The sequence below is a fragment of the Pyrus communis genome, chromosome 17 (assembly GCF_963583255.1).
Source record: "Pyrus communis chromosome 17, drPyrComm1.1, whole genome shotgun sequence".
Lineage (NCBI taxonomy): Eukaryota > Viridiplantae > Streptophyta > Magnoliopsida > Rosales > Rosaceae > Pyrus > Pyrus communis.
In genome coordinates this window covers 1,113,990-1,134,967 of record NC_084819.1, presented here as the reverse complement: position 1 = coordinate 1,134,967, position 20,978 = coordinate 1,113,990, and the positions used below count along the sequence as shown (strand labels likewise).

General features: G+C 36.7%; 1 protein-coding gene across 3 annotated transcripts; it reads left to right on the top strand.

The window, feature by feature from the left end:
- The first annotated feature begins 11,137 nt into the window (after positions 1-11,137).
- On the top strand, positions 11,138-18,826 carry LOC137721865 (uncharacterized). 3 transcript variants are annotated; one of them, XM_068460892.1, is made up of 5 exons: positions 11,138-11,443; positions 11,694-12,301; positions 12,394-12,625; positions 16,280-17,351; positions 17,649-18,826. In XM_068460892.1, exons 3-5 carry the CDS (start codon positions 12,548-12,550, stop codon positions 18,134-18,136), a joined length of 1,638 nt encoding a protein of 545 aa, XP_068316993.1. In that variant the 5' UTR covers positions 11,138-11,443; positions 11,694-12,301; positions 12,394-12,547; the 3' UTR covers positions 18,137-18,826. The 3 variants fall into 3 exon arrangements, with proteins under 3 accessions (XP_068316993.1, XP_068316994.1, XP_068316992.1); XM_068460893.1 differs by lacking the exon at positions 11,694-12,301; XM_068460891.1 differs by having other exon boundaries at positions 11,694-12,625.
- Positions 18,827-20,978: the final 2,152 nt, after the last annotated feature.

Sequence of the window (20,978 nt, the reverse complement as noted above, 5' to 3'; positions counted from 1 at the left end):
GCTAAGGCGAGGCCACGAGCCTTAGTAAGAATATGTGGTTTCTTTTCAATTTACTTATGATGTTATGCATGCATGTTTTGAATTATTAATCATCGGTTTAAACTATCTAATTGTCTTGATGATTGGCCACCATTAGGATATTTAAAAAAAAAGTAATTTGATGCAATTTTGACAGAGGGATGTCCCTAAAATTGACTAAGGTTTCTTGTGTGACATCTCACATCACCCAGGGGAGTGGATCATTTAAGCCTTATATGCATATTCCATCTCTACATAGCACAAGGCCTTTTGGGAGCTCACTGGTTTCGGGTTCCATCAGAACTCCGAAGTTAAGCGAGTTTGCGCAAGAGCATTCCCAGGATGGGTGACTCATTGGGAAGTTCTCATGTGAGTTCCCATAAACAAAATCGTGAGGGTGTGGTCGGGGTCCAAAACGGACAATATCGTGCTACTATGGTAGAGCGGCCCCGGGATATGGTGGACCCCAGGTCGGGATGTGACAATTTGGTATCAGAGCCAATCCCTGGCCAGATGTGTGCTGACGAGGACGTTGGACCCCTAAGGGGGGTGGATTATGACATCCCACATCGCCCAAGGGAGTGGATCCCCTTATATGTATATTCTCATCTCTACCTAGCACGAGGCCTTTTAGGAGCTCATTGGCTTCGGGTTCCGTCGAAACTCCGAAGTTAAGCGAGTTTACGCGAGAGCAATCCCATGATAGGTGACCTACTAGGAAGTTCTCATGTGAGTTCCCAGAAACAAAATCGTGAGGGCGTGGTCGAGGCCTAAAGCGGGATGTGACATCTTGTGGTTAACATATATAACTTCTTAGGATGGACGACACGTCTTAAGGCTTATATGGTTTTTCAAAAGGTTTTCACAAAACTTAATGAGTTTTGCATGTTCACATTTGATCTGGACACCACAGACGGGTTACATATTAGATATACGTTCTATGTTGGAGGTTCCCAATAAGGCATGTTTTAAGAAAACCTAACCTTCAAATATGCATGTGTAAGTCATGAATAATTGGAACAACTATGTAGGATTGTTAAGGTGACGGCGGAACCCTAGTGCTTAAATTTATTTTCAAAACTATTTTCTTTTGTTTTATTTACTTTGCCAATTTATTTAATTGTTTTTAATTAAATTCGTTTTTAATATTTTAGGTCATAAAATCAACCTCTTCTAAACTTTGTTTTCAAATAATTAATTAAGATTTGGTTTTAACATAAATTATTCATTCAATCTCTGTGAAAAACGATCTTACTTCAGTTGCTATACTAAAATAACCTTGTACTCTTGCAAGTATTTTTAAGTGTTTTTATCCCTACTTTTGCAAGTAATAAAAATCCCTATTATTGACTGCACGATGTACGAGGAACAGATAGAATGTGAGGATCCGAAGAGGATCCTCATCCCACTACTTTTATCAACGTGAGTAAACTAGCGCATATGATTAATTGAGAGAGAATCACAACTAAATTCAGAACAATTAAAGAGATAAATGTTAACATCTAGGAATAGTCATACCTCGCAAGTGGCCCTTTAGAGCAACTCCAGCGTTGGAACCCTCTCCCTAGGCAATGCACTATTCAATCCACCTAATGAACAGTAACTGCCCTTAATGAACAGTGAATAGCCCTGGCAATAGAATTTGCATCTTCACCGTTACACTTCAATAGCCCTGGCAATAGGCAATAAAATATTAGTATTTTATTTATTTATAAAATAATACAAAATAATTTTAATTGTAATATCGGATAAGATTTTTAATCGTTCTCGTTGCGCCACGTGTCATTATCCGAAGTATTATTAAATAATACAAATTAATTTTATTTGTAATTTCGAATAAGATTTTTAATCGTTGTCGTTAGGCCACTTGTCACATCCCGGCCCGGGCGAGACCACTTCCCGGGCCCGACTCCACCACCGTAGCACGATATTGTCCGCTTTGGGCTTAACATTCCCTCACGGTTTTGTTTTTTTGGGAACTCACGAGCAACTTCCCAGTGGGTCACCCATCATGGGATTACTCTAGCCCCCTTCTCGCTTAACTTCGGAGTTCCTACGGAAATCGAAGCCAGTGAGCTCCCAAAAGGCCTCGTGCTAGGTAGAGATGAGAATATACATTTAAGGATCACTCCCCTGGGCGATGTGGGATGTCACAATCCACCCCCCTTAGGGGGCCCGACGTCCTCGTCGGCACACCACGGCCAGGGGTAGGCTCTGATACCAAATTGTCACATCCCGGCCCGGGCGAGACCACTTCCAGGGGCCCGACTCCACCACCGTAGTACGATATTGTCCGCTTTGGACTTACCATTCCCTCACGGTTTTGTTTTTTTGGGAACTCACGAGCAACTTCCCGGTGGGTCACCCATCATGGGATTGCTCTAGCCCCCTTCTCGCTTAACTTCGGAGTTCCTACGGAACCCGAAGCCAGTGAGCTCCCAAAAGGCCTCGTGCTAGGTAGAGATGGGAATATACATTTAATGATCACTCCCCTGGGCGATGTGGGATGTCACACCACTTGTCATAAAATCCGAAAAGACAATTATTGGGGATGGATTTCCGATAAATTTTTTAATCGTACTCGTTATGCCACGTGTCATTATCGGAAAATACAATTATTGGTGATGGATTGTTGTGTAAGGTAGATGATAATGAGAAGGTATTTATAGAAAAGTATTCGTTATGAAAGTAGTTGAGAAAATATGAAATTGTTGTGTAAGGTAGATGATAATGAGAAGGTATTTATAGAAAAGTAAAAACAATTTTTTTTACAATTTTTTTCAAAATTTTCAGATTTTTTTTGAATTTTTTTGAATTTTTTACAATTTTTTTTAAATTTTTATTCAATTAATTAATCTCTGCCGTTGGATATAAAAAAATTTGAATTCCAACACTCCAGATTGTGCCACGTGTTACAACGGTAACTTTTCTTAATTTTAAAACTATTTTTTCTTTTATTTTTTTATTTATAAAGCATTTTAATATCCACCGTTGATCTCAGATCGAACGGTGGATATTAAATCTGACTTTTTTTTATTTTTTTTTACCGTTGAGATCGAACGGTCCAAATTAAGTAACCGTTGAGATCTAACGGACCGTGGGAAGCCACGTGGCTTCCCAACGGTAACTGACAAACTTTTTTTTTTTCTTCTGATATTGTGTCGGCGACGCGCCCCCACGCGCGAGTGGGGTGCACGCGCCTGACACAAAAAAAATTTAATATTGCCTGACGTCAGCGCTGACGTCACATGGCCCTCGAGCTCTCGGGCTGGCAATCCCCCACAGGCCTGGAGCTCGGGCCTCCACCTTCGGTCGGGCTAGCCCACGCTGGAGCTGATCCCCTGGCCCTCGGACCCTTGTTCTGTCCACCTTCCCCCGAGCAAAAAGCCACGCTGGGCTTGCTCTTAGCATAGTGGTGGAAAGGTGTTGAGCCATTGCATGACGGTGTGAGTTCAAATCCCGTTGATTGCTAATCAAACATCTAATTTAACAAAATATATTGTTTGAAAAAAAATAAATAAAGGAATAGTCATATCTCATAAATAAACACCATTAATATTACAGCTCTCCCTAATTTTATTGTATTTTAATTTTCATATGTGTGAAATTACCAAAAAGATGAAAACAATGTTATCAAATGGCCCATAAAAAATTGAAACATAAAATCTCAGAAATTATAAGAAGCCACATTCATCAATTAATCATTAATTTAGCATTAGATTGGGATAAAATTTTACATTCGACTCACTAATGATGATATATAAATTTGTGACGAAATCAATACCTAATCGTAACTAACCTAATTAGACTAAAATAATTTCTTTATAAATATATAACCGTCAAAAAGTATTTTTTTAAATATCCAGTCAATTTCATTTATCAAAACAAGAGACCAACAAAATTCCAGTCTTTATGGTGGGACACCATTTTTGGACAAAGTTTCACGCTTTGTGGAGCAACCTAGCTCATCCCACATGCATATTTGGCACCCCTATTCAATGTTTTCACAAGGATTAGGGGCATCTACCTCATCATCCCTCTCAATTCTCATTTGGCCACATCTTTAAAAGCTACATTATTATCTTCTCTAAATTCCAAATGCAATACCATTCCTTATGTGGTAACACAATTACTTTACCCCTCTTGCTCACATGATCAATACTTTATTACCTTATCTCTTAAATCATAAGAAAGATTTTTTCAGTGTGTCTAGAACATGATTCGGTACATCAAGTGTCATAATAATTGGTTGGATACATAAAAAAAAAATTTCAACCACTTGTATTTTGACACTTGATGTATCAGACTGTATTTTGGCACACTAAAAATTTCTCAAATCTTAGAGAGATATCTGAATTCCTGTATACATACCTAACTAATGACTTTCAACCACTTGTATATCGAGACTTGATGTACCGGGTTAGAATTTCGGCGCACTAAAAAAAATCTCAAAATTTTCTCCCAAAAAAAATCTCAAATTTATGAGAGAGATCTGAATTCTGGCACACATACCTACCTAATTAGGGATGAGCAAAATACCCATGGGTTTGGGTAACCGTGGTTATCTGCCCATTTAAAGTTCACAGTTACATTATGGATAACCGTTTAAACGAACAAACGGTTATGGGTATAACCGTTTATCCGTGAAATTTAAATGGAAGGTTATGGGTATTACCTGCGGTTATAACGGGTACCTATCGGTTATGTGTATTACCTGTTGTTATAACGAGTATCCATTTACCCATTTAATTTAATATATGTACAATTTAAAAATAAAAATTAAAAATTAAAAAAAAAAAAAAAAAAAAACCTAAATTTTCAATCTCTCCACCAGACTCAGAATCTCAAACGCCCCGCCCCCGCTCATCTCTCCCTCCTTTTCGTGCTTCGTCCGTGGTTGTAAGCTTTTATGCCAAACCATGTTAATCTCTTGTGGTCTAATTTTGATATTGTTTGTATCGTTTTCGCCTATGATGGTAATATTTGGTACTTTTGTTACAATTTGCTTCCGTTTACGCATAAAAGTACAACAAATCAAATGCAGGAAAGAACACAAATGAGTCAGTTTCATTGTCCTTTCTACTTTTAGTAGTCTAACTTGTAGCACTCGCATTCATCTCCTTAGTTGCTGGTTTAGGTACTCACTGTATATTGCATGATGTGGTTTTGCATTGGATCGGATCTTATTGGCGATAATGGTAATGCAGAAGAGTATGTATACATACATAAATTCACATACGATCTTGTAATATCTGATCTTTAAACTTTGTAATTACTTGAAAATAATGTTATAAATACGAAGTCCTAATCGGAGCAAGTCTTGATGCATGCTAAAATGTACCTATAACGGTGTTTAATTGTCAAAAAATGAAAATTATGACAAATTTTTCTTTTGTAATTTTCAAGTTGTTAAAAAAAAAATATGTAGACCGGTAGAAAAAGGGGTAAATAGGTAAAAAAAATGATAAATGGGTTCAAAAATGGGTAAATGGGTAAATGGTTATGGTTAAATGGGTAAACGGTTATGGTTAAATGGGTACACGGTTATAAGTATGGGTATAACTGTTTATGCAATTACCCAACAGGTAAATGGTTATGCTGGTATGAACATAAACAGTTATGAATAAATAACCGCGGTTACTCACCATAACCGTTGTCAATCCCTAAACCTAATGACAGAGGTCTCCAATCCAATAAACTATCATCTTTTACCCACCTAGTCCGACAAAGTTAATGATCAAAATTTAAGGATGACTATGTTGGGGTTGTGTAGCTAGATATAAATCATGCATATGGATATACTTACTACCGCATTGAAATAAAATTACGATATCAATATAGATAGTTGACTATTCAAGCATGTATGCCTTTTGAAATAAAATTCCAAACTTAAATTCACTATGAGTACTACCCGCCTCATAGGGAGTGTTTGGTACGTAGACAAGACAAAATGGGATGAGATGGAATAAAGGTACCGTGCTGCGTTTGGTATGCGCATGCTGGAATGTGACAGTTGTTCGTTTCACGTTAAATAGGCGCGAGGCATAATGAAACAAAAAAATAAAATACCAATTTACTCATGTTCTTTCTCTCCATGACGGCCATTCTAAAAACCCCGAAATCTATGGCTCGACACTTCTTCATTGTTTCTCCACATTTCATCGATTTTCCCCAACAAAATTGACACCAAAAAATGCACAAAGATTACTATAGAAGCTAAAACAAAAAAATCAACATTCCAAGATATTCAAATCATGAAATTGAACAATATTTTCTCAATTCATACACAAAAATCCAAAGCATTACACACACAATAGACAACACGCGTGCTTTCTCCAAAAGTAATCATAAAAATCTAAATTGGAAGAATGACTTATATAAAATAAATTAATTGTCACGTGTCGTCTTCTTCAATAATGCATGGTTATGTTCAAATTTTGTTGTTCATAACAACAAATTATTGAACTAAAACCCTCCTGCAAACGAAACACGACCTAATTCCCTCTTTAGGCATATACCACCTGCTCAAGCAAGTGAAAAGGTTAGTTGGCATGCAACATTTTTTGGCTTTGAAGCACGGGCTCTTTGCAAGACATCCATTTTATTGCAAGTGGGCGTGGCGTGGCGTGAATACATAGACAACCCGGGCAGGGAGGTGTTATTTTTTATTGTGCCAGAAACACAATATTGGTACAATAAACGTCATAATACAATTAGGATATTGAAAATAATTGTAATCTCTTATATTATAATACTTAATGTGTTAGACCGTCTTAGCTGCACATTAAAAATTTTCTCGACACACTAACCTTTTATATTATATCACTTATTATACTGAACTGTGTTCGTTTCACATATATTCCTGGCAAGGAGAGTCTTTTTCAATTAAATAGGAAAGGGATCCCTTCCTCCTAATCCACCAAATTAAGAAATTTGTGCCATTAAAAATTGATCAAATGACTGAAGTTATTAAAAATTTTAAATTAAACCCCTATTTGTAGTTGTTGGATCAAATTTCAATGATATAAATTTCATAATTTTGTAGATTATGAGGAAGGAACCGGAGATGATCCATTTCCAATTAAACAAGCTGTGGAAGCACCTCCTTTTGCAGCCATGGAATTTATAATGGTTTATGGTTTTGGAGGGAAGTGGTAGATCGACACGTGTATGGACAGATAGAAGGTGTGATAGGTTAGGGTGGTGCCACGTGGAGATGCAGCAGCAATAGGAGTTCAGATCTGCCGTAGAGAGAGAGAGATGGGGAGGGAACCAGGGGCATGTGCTTGCTCAGTTGCTCCCTTAGTAAAATACCCAAATCCTCCTTTATGCGGCCGCGGTCTTCCTGTCCACACCCTCTCTCCATAGCGCGTGCTGCGTACGCACACCGATGACAACAAATATTCTAATATTCTCCACATAAAATAAAAAAAACACTAATAAAAATGATTTGAAAACTTTGAATTTTAATGATAAGGATAAAATAAAAAGTAAAGTGAATAGTACTAGGATTAACTTTTTAATGTAAAAATATGATTTTTCGTTAAAGTAAATAGTATAAAAAACTTTTCATTAAAGTTCTATGAAATAAAAGATTAAATTAAAAAGCATTAGCCTATTTAGACTCCAAATTAGACCCCAGAGATTATGAAATTCATATAACATGGATTATGTTGTTTGTGTTAGGTTTATACTTATAATTTCATTTTTTAAAGAATCATGCGTAACATACGTGAAAAAACTAGTTTTCAGTGAAATTTATATATCTGATCATATTGAACTAATGTTAGTACCTAAATGTTGGTATTAAAATGTATTATATTGAATTAATGTATTTAAATGTTAGTACCAAAATGTATGTATTGAAATATATGCACCGAAATGTATTAATATTAAATTAATATACCTAAATGTATGTATCGAAATGTATGCACCAATATATTAGTACTGAAATGTATTATATTGAATTAATGTACCTAATGTTTGTATCGAAATGTATGTACGGAAATATGTATACCTAAACATATGTACCGAAATGTATTATAATGAATTTAATGTATGTCACATCCCGGCCCAGGGCAGATCACTTCCCGGGCCCGCTCCACCACCGTAGCACGATATTGTCTGCTTTGGGTTTACCATTCCCTCACGGTTTTGTTTTTGGGAACTCACGAGCAACTTCCCAGCGGGTCACCCATCATGGGATTGCTCTAGCCCTCTTCTCGCTTAACTTCGGAGTTCCTACGGAACCCGAAGCCAGTGAGCTCCCAAAAGGCCTCGTGCTAGGTAGGGATGGGAATATACATATAAGGATCACTCCCCTGGATGATGTGGGATGTCACAATGTACCTAAATAAAGAAGACAAAATACATCAAAATATATTGTATAACAAAAATTAATTTATCTAAATGTTTACAACAAAATATATTATGATAAATGAAATAAAAATAAAAATTATAATGAAATAAAAATTAATATATTAAAAATTAGGAAGAAAAAGAGAAATAATTAAAAAATCAAAATATAATTAAAAAATAAGGTTATTAATGTATCAAGGGACTAAAATTAGATTTTGATCTTACTCATGGTTTTAATCTAAAAGTCATATTTACCAAGGATTAAAATGAAGTTTTCTATATTTTTTACTACTAGAGCTATAAGTCCTTTCATTGAGGCAAAGTAAATATTTGTAACTACTATAGGTTAAAGATAGGATTAAAAACAAGAATATATGTGGTAAAGCAGGAGTGGCCCCATTGAAAATAAGATGAGAGATATCAGTTAAGATGATTTGGACACATGAACCGAAGATTTACAAATGCTCCGGTTAAAATATGTGACTACAAAAGGGAGGCTTAGGGCAAAAAGGATAGACGAATACCTAGGAAGACTTTGAAATAGACTATAAAAAAAATATAGAGTACTTAAAGCTGACGAAAGACTTTGAGCAAAACCGAGCGCGATAACTCTCTAGAATTCTTACATCCGACCCACTTAATGGAATATGTATCTTTTAAAAATTGTTGTCACATTTCTCTTGCAAAGGTCTGGTGTGTAAGAAATCACAACCATCTGGAAGGGGCTTTTTCCCTTGTGGGGAAAGAGAAGAACCCTAAAGGTAGTTTTATTCTTTACTCATTCCATACTGGGCAGGAAATCGTTTGATAACACTTCTTTGAAGCTCACTGAATCGTAAAATTAATGCCTTTTAGTTTCTCGGATTTATATATTTTGCTTCTTGTCAAGTGTAACATGTTTCTATTATTGATTTATGTATCCATAAGTTATTTATCTCACAGTTGAGTTTTCATGAATGGTATGGCCTTTCTCCTCTATCTTCTCATGGATTGTTGCTTATCTACTTTTCGTCTTGGCACTTCCGTTAAGAAGTGTCTTATTATTGAGGTTATTTATGGGTCTTTCTTCGTGAATATTTTAATTTTGTGTTGGTGTGTTATTGGATCCTCTGGGTCTACTTTGTTAAAACCAGTATCTTCATTGAAGATGTTGTGCAAAAATTCATGATGTTATGGACACTAGCTGGTTTGTTGTCGGTTTTTCTTTGGAGTCAGTGTTGCTCGTTGTCAAAGTGTGTTCTCATGTCCATTATATTCAAGGTTTTGTGTGTAGATGTTTTCATCAATAATGAAGTATCTCTGGTTTTGGAGTGTCATCTCAATTCTTAGAGTTTGTGTGTGAATCATTCAAGATTTGGATGTATTCTTTTACTTATTCTCTCGGGCTTGTCTAGCCCCCAAATGCAATTGTACAATAACAATTAGTTTGTCCAAGTTGGTCTTTTATTTTATGTTAGAGTTTGTTTGGAGACACCTTGAATGCTATCTCGAATGTCCGTTTTGATATTTGCATCTTTTCTTAAATTTATAATAAAAACTATCGTTTCGTCTAGAAAAAAGAGAGTAAAGCTTGCCTATTTTAAATATGTTTACTTACTCATAAAAGGAAGTCATGAATTGGAGTAAGAAGAAAAAACGTGTATTCTCATTAATTTTTTTTTTAACGAACGGTATTATCTACATTAAGAAAGAGGGGAGTGAGCTTAGCCTCACAATGAGCTAGCAATAATGTGGTTCAAATTCACTTTTGACGAGAATTGAACTTAAGACATCTCACTTACAAGTGAAGTGGAATAACTAGTCTCATAGTTGATTTAGTTCTTGATTTTGTTTTTTAAATAATACATAATCCATATCATTAAGAGCATTTCCAAAGGTGATGTCAAATATAATATGTCAAAATTTTATTTGATGGCTGATGTGGTAAATTGAATACAAGTGCTAAATTATCTTCTTTTCCAATGGATGTGTCAAATATTTATTTTATTATTTTATTGAGCCTAGAGTTACATTAACTATTAAAAAAATAATCAAAATTAATTGTAGTTTTTATTCTATTGGTTGTTAATGAGACCCATGTATTAAAAAATTCAATTAAATATATTTGACTTTTTCTTTGTTTGATGTCAAAAAAGGTAGCTAGAAAATAAGGAGTTAAGTGACTCACATGCCACATCATATATGACATATCCATTGGAAAACACTTAAATATCTTTTAATTCTATTTGGTATATTTGACATCTTATTTGAAGGGTCTAAACATGTTATTAGTGTTGGGATTGTTCCACAAACCAAGCCAAATTCCAAGTTTGGAAAGAAAGCATCCAACTGAAGTACAACTCAATATGATTTAAACTTCAAAAATTCAAACCAAGACAAGCACCTTATCACGCAACTTAACTTGGCATTGGCTTTTGACTTTTTTTTTTTAATTTTTATTTTAAGTGATATTATTTATTCTAAAGAAGAGATGATGAGTCTAGTTTCACAAAAGCCCACCACAGGGTAGTAATAATGTGATTTTAACTCATATTTGACGAGAATCGAATTTAACCTCACACTTACAAGTGAAAATTAATACGATTTAATACCATTAAATCGTAGTACTAAATGACACCATTAGCCAAAGATTTGGAACCCAAACACTGCATCGAGAGCGTGGGACTTGATTTGGATGGATCATACTCTTTCTCTCTAAACCATGTGTTGCGTAGCGTTGGTCTCACCAATTTATGTGCTTCAATCCCCTTTACTGCTCTCCTTTTCTCTCTCTCCCTTCGCAATTCTCAACTCTCGCGTGTAACTTCCGAGCACAAAACAGAGAGCGCCCTCTCTCTCTCCTTTCTCTCCCTAAAAATACCAAAAATCATACGAACAATACAGAGGCTCAGACTCGGACGCCACCCATAATATACAAGCACTACAAGACTCTGAGAGCAAAACACAGAAGAAATCTGCTACCTTTATCATCATCTATCCCATTCTTCTGCTTCTTGTTGTATCACTTATCTTTAGAGAGAGAGATCCTCCTCTATCATTCTGCATTGCCCACTTTGCAGTGGACGAGGTAATCTCACCAGTTATTTATCAAATACCCATAATTCAGATTTCGCAGATTTTCTCATTGAAGCTTTGAATCCACTATCTTTTGCCCTTTTGATCGATATCCACGAAATAAAAATTGAAATTTTAAAGTGGGTCGATTCTCTTTTCTTTTTTCTTTTTGAAGTTTTGAATTTTTGCCCTTAATTTTTTTTTTGAGGAGTGGGATTAGGGTTTTTGATAGTTGGTGTTTCCTTTCTTGGTGGATTTTCTAGGGTTTTTGTTGGATCGCAACTGGGTACTGCTCCAATTCTGCAGTTTTTGACAAATTAGGGTTTGATCAGTGCAAGGAACTGAGTAGTATTGGGATCATCGTGGCCCTGCATCGAATGAGCATAAGCTCTGATCTTTCGGGGAATGGAATTGTGTATTTGGCAGTGCTGGGGTGAGTACATGAACTCAGAGATTGCATAGAATTATGGAAAGTGTTGTTTTTCTGAGCATGGAAGAAGATTGCACATATTGATTTCGGTACAGGAGTGATCATAGACTTGCCGAATCGTTATTTTGAGGAAAAGGGCTTCTGGGTTTTTGCTGCTTTTACATGCTTGATCTTCAGCTGGGAATCAATCTTGTTTTGTTATTTGGTAATAAGGAGTAGCTGATGATACTGTATTGGCCCATAAGGCAACACAGACAATTAGGTTGCGGTGGACTGTTTTTTGTTTCTCAAAAAACCATTCGGGTTAACTTAGTTTGAACAAAATTCTTGGTAGACAAGCTTTTGGATTAGTTAGTTCATGGTTTTTGTTGGATTTTAGTTCATATTTGTGTTGCAGTTGTTTCTATTGAGGTGGTCCTGTGCTGAGCCTTGATTTTTCCAGTGAGTTTGGTGTGATATCTCATTTACCTTCCTGCACATCTATGTGGAAAGGATTAAAGGACTGGTTGAAGTGACTGAGAAGCTAATGGCAGGTTTTTGATGCTGGGAATGAATGCGGGGACATGGTGCATGGACAGGAGCATAGTTGCTGGTTCGTTCCCTTTCTGGAACAGTGCTGCTGGAAACTAATTCAGGAGTTTTCTTCTTTGGAAGATACTGGTTTTTGGTACTGTCAGGCTTTATGCAATGTCGCGCTGCTTTCCATTTCCTCCACCTGGATATGAAAAAAAGGCTAGGACAGATGATGTGGACTTGCTGAACAAGGTTAAAATTCTTTCCTTTTATTTTTACATTAATATCTTTTAATTCGTATAGATAATAGAATTCATTGTGGTCATGATTTATCAAAAAGATAAAAAAGGTAAAATGAAATAATCATTCGTTAGGCACATACAATTGAGTTCCAGCAGTTAACTAGTATGGCTTACTCATCGATACGCAAACAAAATAAGCATCGTCATGACTGAAGATTGTCTATTTCAATAATGCTGTAGTTTAGGAACAAATATAATTAGAAAATATGAAGTAAAGATATAAGTGCCAGTTTGATCCAGTAATTGCTGGGCAAAACTGGTCATTTTGTCCTGATTTCTAATCAATTACATTTGCTGGATGCTTTTCTCGCCTGCATGTTGAAGTCCAGTAAAAATAATCTTCATCATTTGCCAGTTAGCGACTATTAGGTTGATTTTTTTTTTTGTACCCAATTCATGTTCGAGTCCTGCTCTTACTAAGGATTTATGGTTACCCACCTTTGGATTTGATATCAGGGGCAGAGAATAATTGGTGCTGCTTTTCATGTTTAATTCTAAAGCTTCGATATCAAATCTAAGGGTTAGTGACCATGCATTCCTTCGTCACCTGGTGACCAGGAGAACATTTTCTATTCGTGTTCAGTGGGGCCATGTTGAATCAGCAATAGATTACATTACTCTCTAAGTTGGATCAGTACTCCGAGGCCTTTTTCTTTTCTAGTGCTAGGACTATCAGATTGCAACTCTATCTTGATGGTATGTTTTGATGCATAAACCGAGGTTATACTGAACAATGGGGGTCTCGCTTTATTTAAGGAGTCCAATACAAATCACCAGCTAGTCAAACATAGTCACGTCATATTCGTCCAGTCCCCAGTTTCATCTTATAGGCCTGAATTATTTCTCAAAGTGGAGCCAATACTTGTGACATTATTCAGAGGAGGCCTAGTCTGGCCCAGCATTGATGCATCGTGTGCAAAAAAACCTGAAAGTATAGAACTTCCATTCCTCGACGTATGATTTCATTAAAGCTTGGCACACAAACTTTTTTTGGGAGTGTGATTTGGTGATACCAAACTTATGAATGTGTTTTTGAGAAGTCATAGGGTTCTGAAAATATTAGGGGTACGAATCTGAACGAAGGTGAAATGGTGGAATTTCTCTACTTGCTGCATTTTATTGAGTTTTAGTAGGGGCAAGAAGGCCAGAGTTATATAGGGGTGTTTGGTTCTTGCTGTGATTTGTGTGGTTTGGACGGAAATAAAGGGCTTTTGAAGGTATGGTGGAGTAGGGGCTGAGGAGCTATGGGATAACGGGCCAGTTTTGGAATGCTCTTTGGGCGTCTGTCTCTAATGAATTTGACTTATTCCTTTCTTTACTAACTTGGCGAGGAGTCTATGATGTTGTAGGCCTGCTAATTTTTTCAGATTTTAGGAGGGTTTTGTTTCCCTCATGCATTTCTGTTTTCCTTTAGTGGTGTTGTTTTATTGTCTTTGTTGCAATAAAATTGTTTTTTTTTTTTGGCAAAAAGAAAAATCTGGGGCGAGGAAACACAGAGATTCTGGGATAGAATTTGTTTTGGGAATCAACAGGCTCAAATTTCCTGGATTTTCGGAGAATGTTTTTTGTCCTTATTCATGTGGAGTGGAATTCACAAATATTTTAAGTTCTCTCTCTCTCTCTCTCTCTCTGTCTAGCTTAGATTTTTTTGCTATAATTATACTCAGGTTACTATTGTACGTTGTTTCTGTATGCTATTATGTAGCTGGTTGGTCGGGGTTTTTACACGATATTTTCGATCCTGGGCATATCAATAAAATCTTTCCATTTCTCTTAAAAGTAAAACCAAGGAGAGAAAAGAAGAACATGAAGAAGCAGCACAAGAATGTTTTCCACAAAGAACTCTAGGATATGTCACATTAGCATTAGTGTTCGTTTTTGAATCTGGGCATCTGATGTTGGCCAAGTAAGTTCCAAAGCAGGGAAATATGGAATGGCTAGATATGCGTATGTTATTTGATAATATGCTACCATTTTTTTCTATTTGAGTTTGTATTTTCTAAGATTGAAGACCAGTTTTGGATAAAACAATGGTTCCTGTAATTGTTTGGCTAGCACAATCTTCTGGTGCTGAAATTTGTATGCCGTTTTAAAGCCTTCGCAGAGATGGGGAGAATGGTTGTTGACAGAATTTTAGAGTACAAATTGGCAACTGGACAATTTGAATTATAGCAGACAGAGAGTTATTTGTAAGGATGCCAGTTGGGTCCGGCTATAATTACTTTGAATTGTTGCTCTGAGCTTATCGTGTCAACCTAAGCCTAAATGTCTTTTGGAGAAAGAAACGACATTTTATTACTTAAGCCTTTTACAACTTTGGTATATGATTGAGGGTCACCATTTGACATTATGCTAGCCTGCCATTGCTGGTGGTCATTTCCATTGGTTCCGGGATTTTCTTTTAAACCAAAATTTGGAATGATGTGTATTTTTATTATTCTTTTTTACTTTGTGATTTGGGCTTTTATCATATTGTACATTCTTCCTCTTTTTCTGTTATCTCATTCCGTATTTGCTTGTCATGATCTCTTCATCCTCCTTTCTTTGTCCCGTGAAGTTTGGATTGCTGATTTTTTTTATATGGTAGGATATGATTGATGACTGGGAGATTGGAGAGTATGGATAATTGTTAACTGTATTTTGTTTTGGACACCGCGTAGGAAGTTGGCTATGAACCAAGGAAGTTTCCTTGTATTGCTTGTCCTTTATCTTGGTGATAACGGTTTTTTGATGATCAGTCTTTTGTTGTTGGTTTGTATTTAAAACGTTCTTTTTCCTTTTTGGTTGTTTTTCCTGTTTTGCTTGTCTTGAACTTTGGTTTTTTGGTGGATTGCCTTTGTATGTTCTGCACCATCTTATAAGCCTTAAGTTCTTACTTTGTACTTTACTGTCTGTCTGGCTAGTTCTTTCTTCTCCTATTTAAGTTCTGAAATTTTATTTATGAGGAAACAATCTTGTGGTGGTTCTCACGTTGCAACAATTTGGTGGGTGGCAGTTGTTGGCGTAGTACAATTTTGTGGTACTGATGCAGTAGAGTGACACTGCTTTGTAAATGTCATTTAATTGTAATTTCTATTACCTAAAGAATGGTCTGTTTTTTTTTTTTTTTTTTTTTGCCCCCTTCCGGTTATGTATAAAACAAATTTTTTTTTTCTTCAAGCGAGTGATGGTAGGTTTGGAGATGTCACTTTTCGTGTACTATTCACAGAATGTTTTATTTCTTGAAAAACTATGCATTTGATAGCTTAAGAGCCAAAACTATCTGAAAACTGCGAACGTTTGTTATCCTTTGTTCTTTTCTGGTTTTTTGGGATCTTTTGAAAAGGAATGCAATTATCTTTACGGGTATGGGGGTACATTTGGAAGGTGGACATATCGGTAGACATCAGTATTATATTGTTCAATGACTGAAAGAATTCACTGAGGTTTAGATTTGGTTGTATTTTGTGGCATTTCTTGCAAGGCAGTCCTTATTAACTATTTAATCAGTATGGATTCTTGAAACCTCCTTATTTATTTAGTTATTTATCTATTAAAAAAGTATATATGTTTATCTAGATTATATATCCTTACCTGTTATTCTTTAACTTTTCAACAATTACAGGAGAAACACAGAGAAAAGAAACCTAAAAAGGAAAAAAAGGACAAAGAGAAGAGAGAGAGTACAGACAAAAGTGATGGAAAGCATCGGGAAAAGAAGGACAAGAAGGAAAAAAAGAGAGACAAAAAGAAGGATAAGGAGAAAGATAGGGACCTGGTTAAAGACAAAATTAGTACTTCAGATGAGAAGAGAGTTCCAGGAAAAACAGAGGGTCATGGCGAAGAGAGATGCATTCAGAAAGAGTACAAGGGCAACTGTTTTGACAAGAGCTATGCAGGGCAAATTGGAGGTCATCAGGCAGAGAAACTCACTCAGTACCGTCATCTGGCTGAGCAAAACCAGAATTCTGTATTGGTGGAGTTGGGTAGGAGGAGTAAAGATGAGGCCAGGGCAACTGGTAACTATCTCGCTGAGAAGATTACTGAATCAGACCGAAAGAGGGATGACATTTTGGCCGAAATTAAGGAAAAGAACAAGGACAGGAGAGTTGATGACAGAAGGACAGATGGGCAAGGTGTCAGGGGTGCAGCACAGGTTAGTGGGAACACGATGGTTCAGAATCTTGTTGGTATGGTTGAACCTAAAGTTGAAGGACTTTCCAGACCATTGGCAAGCAACGTGGACAGAAAGATTGACGGAAAAGAAAAGGCCAAAGAGAAGGAAGGTGATGATAAACGAGGTGAAAAACGCAAGGACAAAGATAGAGAGAAGAAAAAACAAGGGAAAGACAAGGACAAAGATAAACAGAAGAAAAAGGAAACGAAAGCAAAAGAGAAAACTGAATCTAAGAATGGAGAGCCAGATAAAGAGAAGAAAAAGGAAGCGAAAGCAAAAGAGAAAACTGAATCTAAGAATGGAGAGCCAGATAAAGAGAAGAAAAAGGAAGAGAAAACAAAGGAGAAAAATGAAACTAAGAATGCAGAGCTGGATAAATTAAGAAAGAGCGATAAAGAGGATCACATAGATTCCCATAGTGTCGTAACCTCCCAACTTCCGAAGGACAGCAACAAAAGTGCTGGCAGTGATGGAAATCCGAAGAAAAGAAAGGACATACAGACGAATGGAGTTGTGCATGGTGAGTTCTTTTTTATGACGCTAAGTATCATCGATGGAGCCCAATCATGCTATATGTAGTTGTCTAACACAAGTTGGGCCTCTTTTTGCGTACAACTAAGGGAGGTTGTAGGTGCACTTTTTTGAACTAAAATTGGATTCTGCTATCCTCTGTTTCCTTTGATTCTGAATATTAATGTTTTTCAGTTTGGTATCAGTCAATTGGCAGTGCTCTTGAATCAATTTTGTCATGCAGGTTCAAACTTTGGTAATTTTAATTTTTTGCCGACTAATGATGCCTCCTTTTCTGATCTTACAGCCATTGATATTAGGCCCAGTAAACTGTCGAGGCCTTCCTCTTCCTCTCATTCATTGCTTGTAAATGGAAGAACACTGGAACCTTCCCAAACTTCCATCCCATATGTGTCAGATAGGCTGGGTGCAGCAAATAACATTAAGGTGGACGTTAAGGACTGCAAGATAAATGGCATTGTTGAAGCTCCGTCATTGGCTGTCTCCACTGCAAAGCTGACATCTACAGCTACACAGGCTGTTCCTGTTGCTGAAGCATGCATGAGACCACCCCATCCGGATTCCAGATATCTAAGCCATGTTTATATGGTTCCGAAATTGGACAAAGTGCCTAATCATGACGATCAAGATTGGTTGTTTGGGTGCAGTGATGCCCAATCAAAGAGACCCCAGGTGGAATCTTCACGGGTTGCCGAGACACCTGAGGTATGGTCAGAGGTTCTACGGATAGAATCAGCTGATGTTCATGCTCTGCCGTATGTCATTCCATATTGAACAACTCAAATGGGCATGTTTCAACTCGCAACTCTGGTTTGGGCAATCCGTTGATAGTTGATAGGACCACACTAGATCGAAGCTACAAAGGCGTCTGGGCACCTTTGACGGTTCTGGGTTTTCTAGCTGCATTAATGTGATTACAGTGTTGCAGTGGTCATGACTCAACACGTCTCAAACACAAATGTCACACTCAACACATCGCGGGACACACACAACACGTCAAGGCATGCTCCGGGACGGGGCTGGCAATTTGGATTCAAGGGGCGGTTTTCCCCAACAGCTAATTCATTCAAAACGGAAAGTTTCATAAACGTGACGAAGCGTAAGGGGTTGCGTAGAAAGGGAGATAGATACATATAAGGCTTGTGCATTTTTTGTTGTCATTTGGTTAGGAGCTGAGAAGCTCATCCTAATTGAGCATTTAAGGGAAAACTAGATGTGGTATTATTTGCAACTCCACCACAATTTTGATTTGTAACATAGAACAGCTCCTATTTACATAAGTTGTAAGATAGAAGAAGGAAAGGGGAAAGTAGTTGCATAATTCGTTTGGCCTCTCATTATTGTTCTTCCCCCATTCAGTGTTTCCATATTTTTGTATTGGTTTCATGTTTTTGGTGGAGGGTGGAGATTGTGATTAATAACTCGCATAATGGGTTGGCCATAAATTACAATTGTACTCGTTATTCAAGAAAAACGAATTAAGACCTTATACTTACAAGAGTCAAAATGACCGATTGTGATCAATGACCGAAAAGTTTGCTTAAGTTATTTGAGTCATTGACAACCACTTTTCAGCGTGCCGAGAAAACGGTCTGATACACCAAGTGAAAGCAAATTTCAACCAATTGTGTAATGACATTTGGCATAATAGGCTGTGTTCGCGGAACACCAAAATATTTCTCCAAATAGAGAGCAATATTACTAGATTATAGTATTAGTGGTGGTTCTTAATTTCACTTTAGAGAGTTTATAACATGAGCATTTTTGCTCATCACCATAAACTATAGTGTATGCTCACCATACACCTAGTCAATTGACAAATATGCTTCCACTTAACTTTGGTTAACTTTTTTTTTTTTTAAATTGAAAAAGTAACATTTAATGTGAGAGTTAACTAGAGTTACGTGAAATGACACGTGTCAATTGATTAGCTAGTAGTGATACTTTCCTGATATAGGTTCTTATGGGAGTGTCTTCCAAATTACCATTCTTCCTCTGATTTTTGAGAGATTTGGGCCATTTTGTTTGAAGATCATTGCTTCATGGTCACAGAGTTGTTATGTTTGGCAGAGATGAAACAATATTGCGTTGATGAAGCCAATTCATTTGATGTCTTACCGCTTAATCTGAGGAAGTCACTGATTGCACATACCCCTTACCTCAAGGAAGTCACTTCCCTGGTGGCCAACAATCTCACAAGTTCTTTGAAATTGTTTGAGAGTGCATGCCGTATTGAGCCACATATTCAGAAGCATGGTGCTGCTGCTAGAGAGTAAAGCATTCGTGATTAAGAGTTTGAAAATGGGAGTGCATGAAAATGGAGTTACACTGTGTCAAACGCTTCATTAATTTAGTCCAGCTTAGTCCCTGAAGTTAGTCCAGTCCGAGATAGTCCGATGTAACAAGCGCACCACAATAGTATTCTTGTGCAACATATTAGTAAGAAGCCAGCTTCTAGCTCCTGTTGTGGTTTCCATCCTTAAAGAGGCTATGAATGGTTGTTAGGGGTGGGCAACGTTTATGACGGACGGGTAACTACATTTATTTCCCCATAACCGTTTAAGCCCTTAATCGTATAACCGTTTACCTGTTGGGTAATTGTATAAACGGTTATACCCATACCCATAATCATTTATAAACGGTTATACTCATACCCATAATCGTTTATGAACGGTTAACCATATCGATAATCGCATACCTATTTTATCATAACCGCATACCCGTTTTTACCCGTTTACCATTTTTTACTCATTTACCTTTTTTTTTACCCGTTTACACATTTTTTACCCATTTATAAGTAAATTAGCATGCATTTCCATATTTTACGAATCAACCTTTGTAGAAAGAGGTAGCAACATATTTTTTTATTGATATACTCGTCTGGCTGGTTCATCACCACACTCACATATACCGTCTGAATATTGGATCCTTAGATTTTTGGTTATTGAAACCAAATTTTCTTTCTTCTTCCATCGATACTCATAAGAGTTTCATCTCAATGATTAGTTTGGAGCATTGTTTTCTAACACAGAAATATGATAATGTCAACTTCAAAAAGGGCATATTTGGAACTTGAGCAAGACATAAACGAGCTTCACTAAAGTGCTTCGACTTTTCCAAATAATGGAGGCCCCATTTTCCCACCCAGATTTGTTAGAAGAAGGTTGGGGCAATCATATAAGAAATTCATCAGGCAAAACTAGTGCAAAATTTCCACTAGCATTAATAGTAAATGAACAGTTAACCACGGTTAAACATACCGGTGAGTATTTACTCATCCCTAATGGTTGCCCAACTTCGGTGGCTGACATGACTCCAGGGTTGCTTCTAAAAGATGTTGCTTATGGTGCTGCTGCATATGTTTATTACGAGCTCAAAAATTACCTGAGCTTTGAAGATTGGTTTAATAACGCATTATTCCTCGTGCTCTCAAATGATTATCCAAATATGCGTCTCATCCATCTGAAAGTTGCACTAATATTGGGACAATGAGTTTCTAAGATTAAAGATGGAGTAATGTTAGAGAGATTAAATTTATAAACTAAATAATGTGTCACCAATAGAAATAAGTACGTTTATCAACGTTTAAGTAATAAACTAATTATCAAAGCTAATT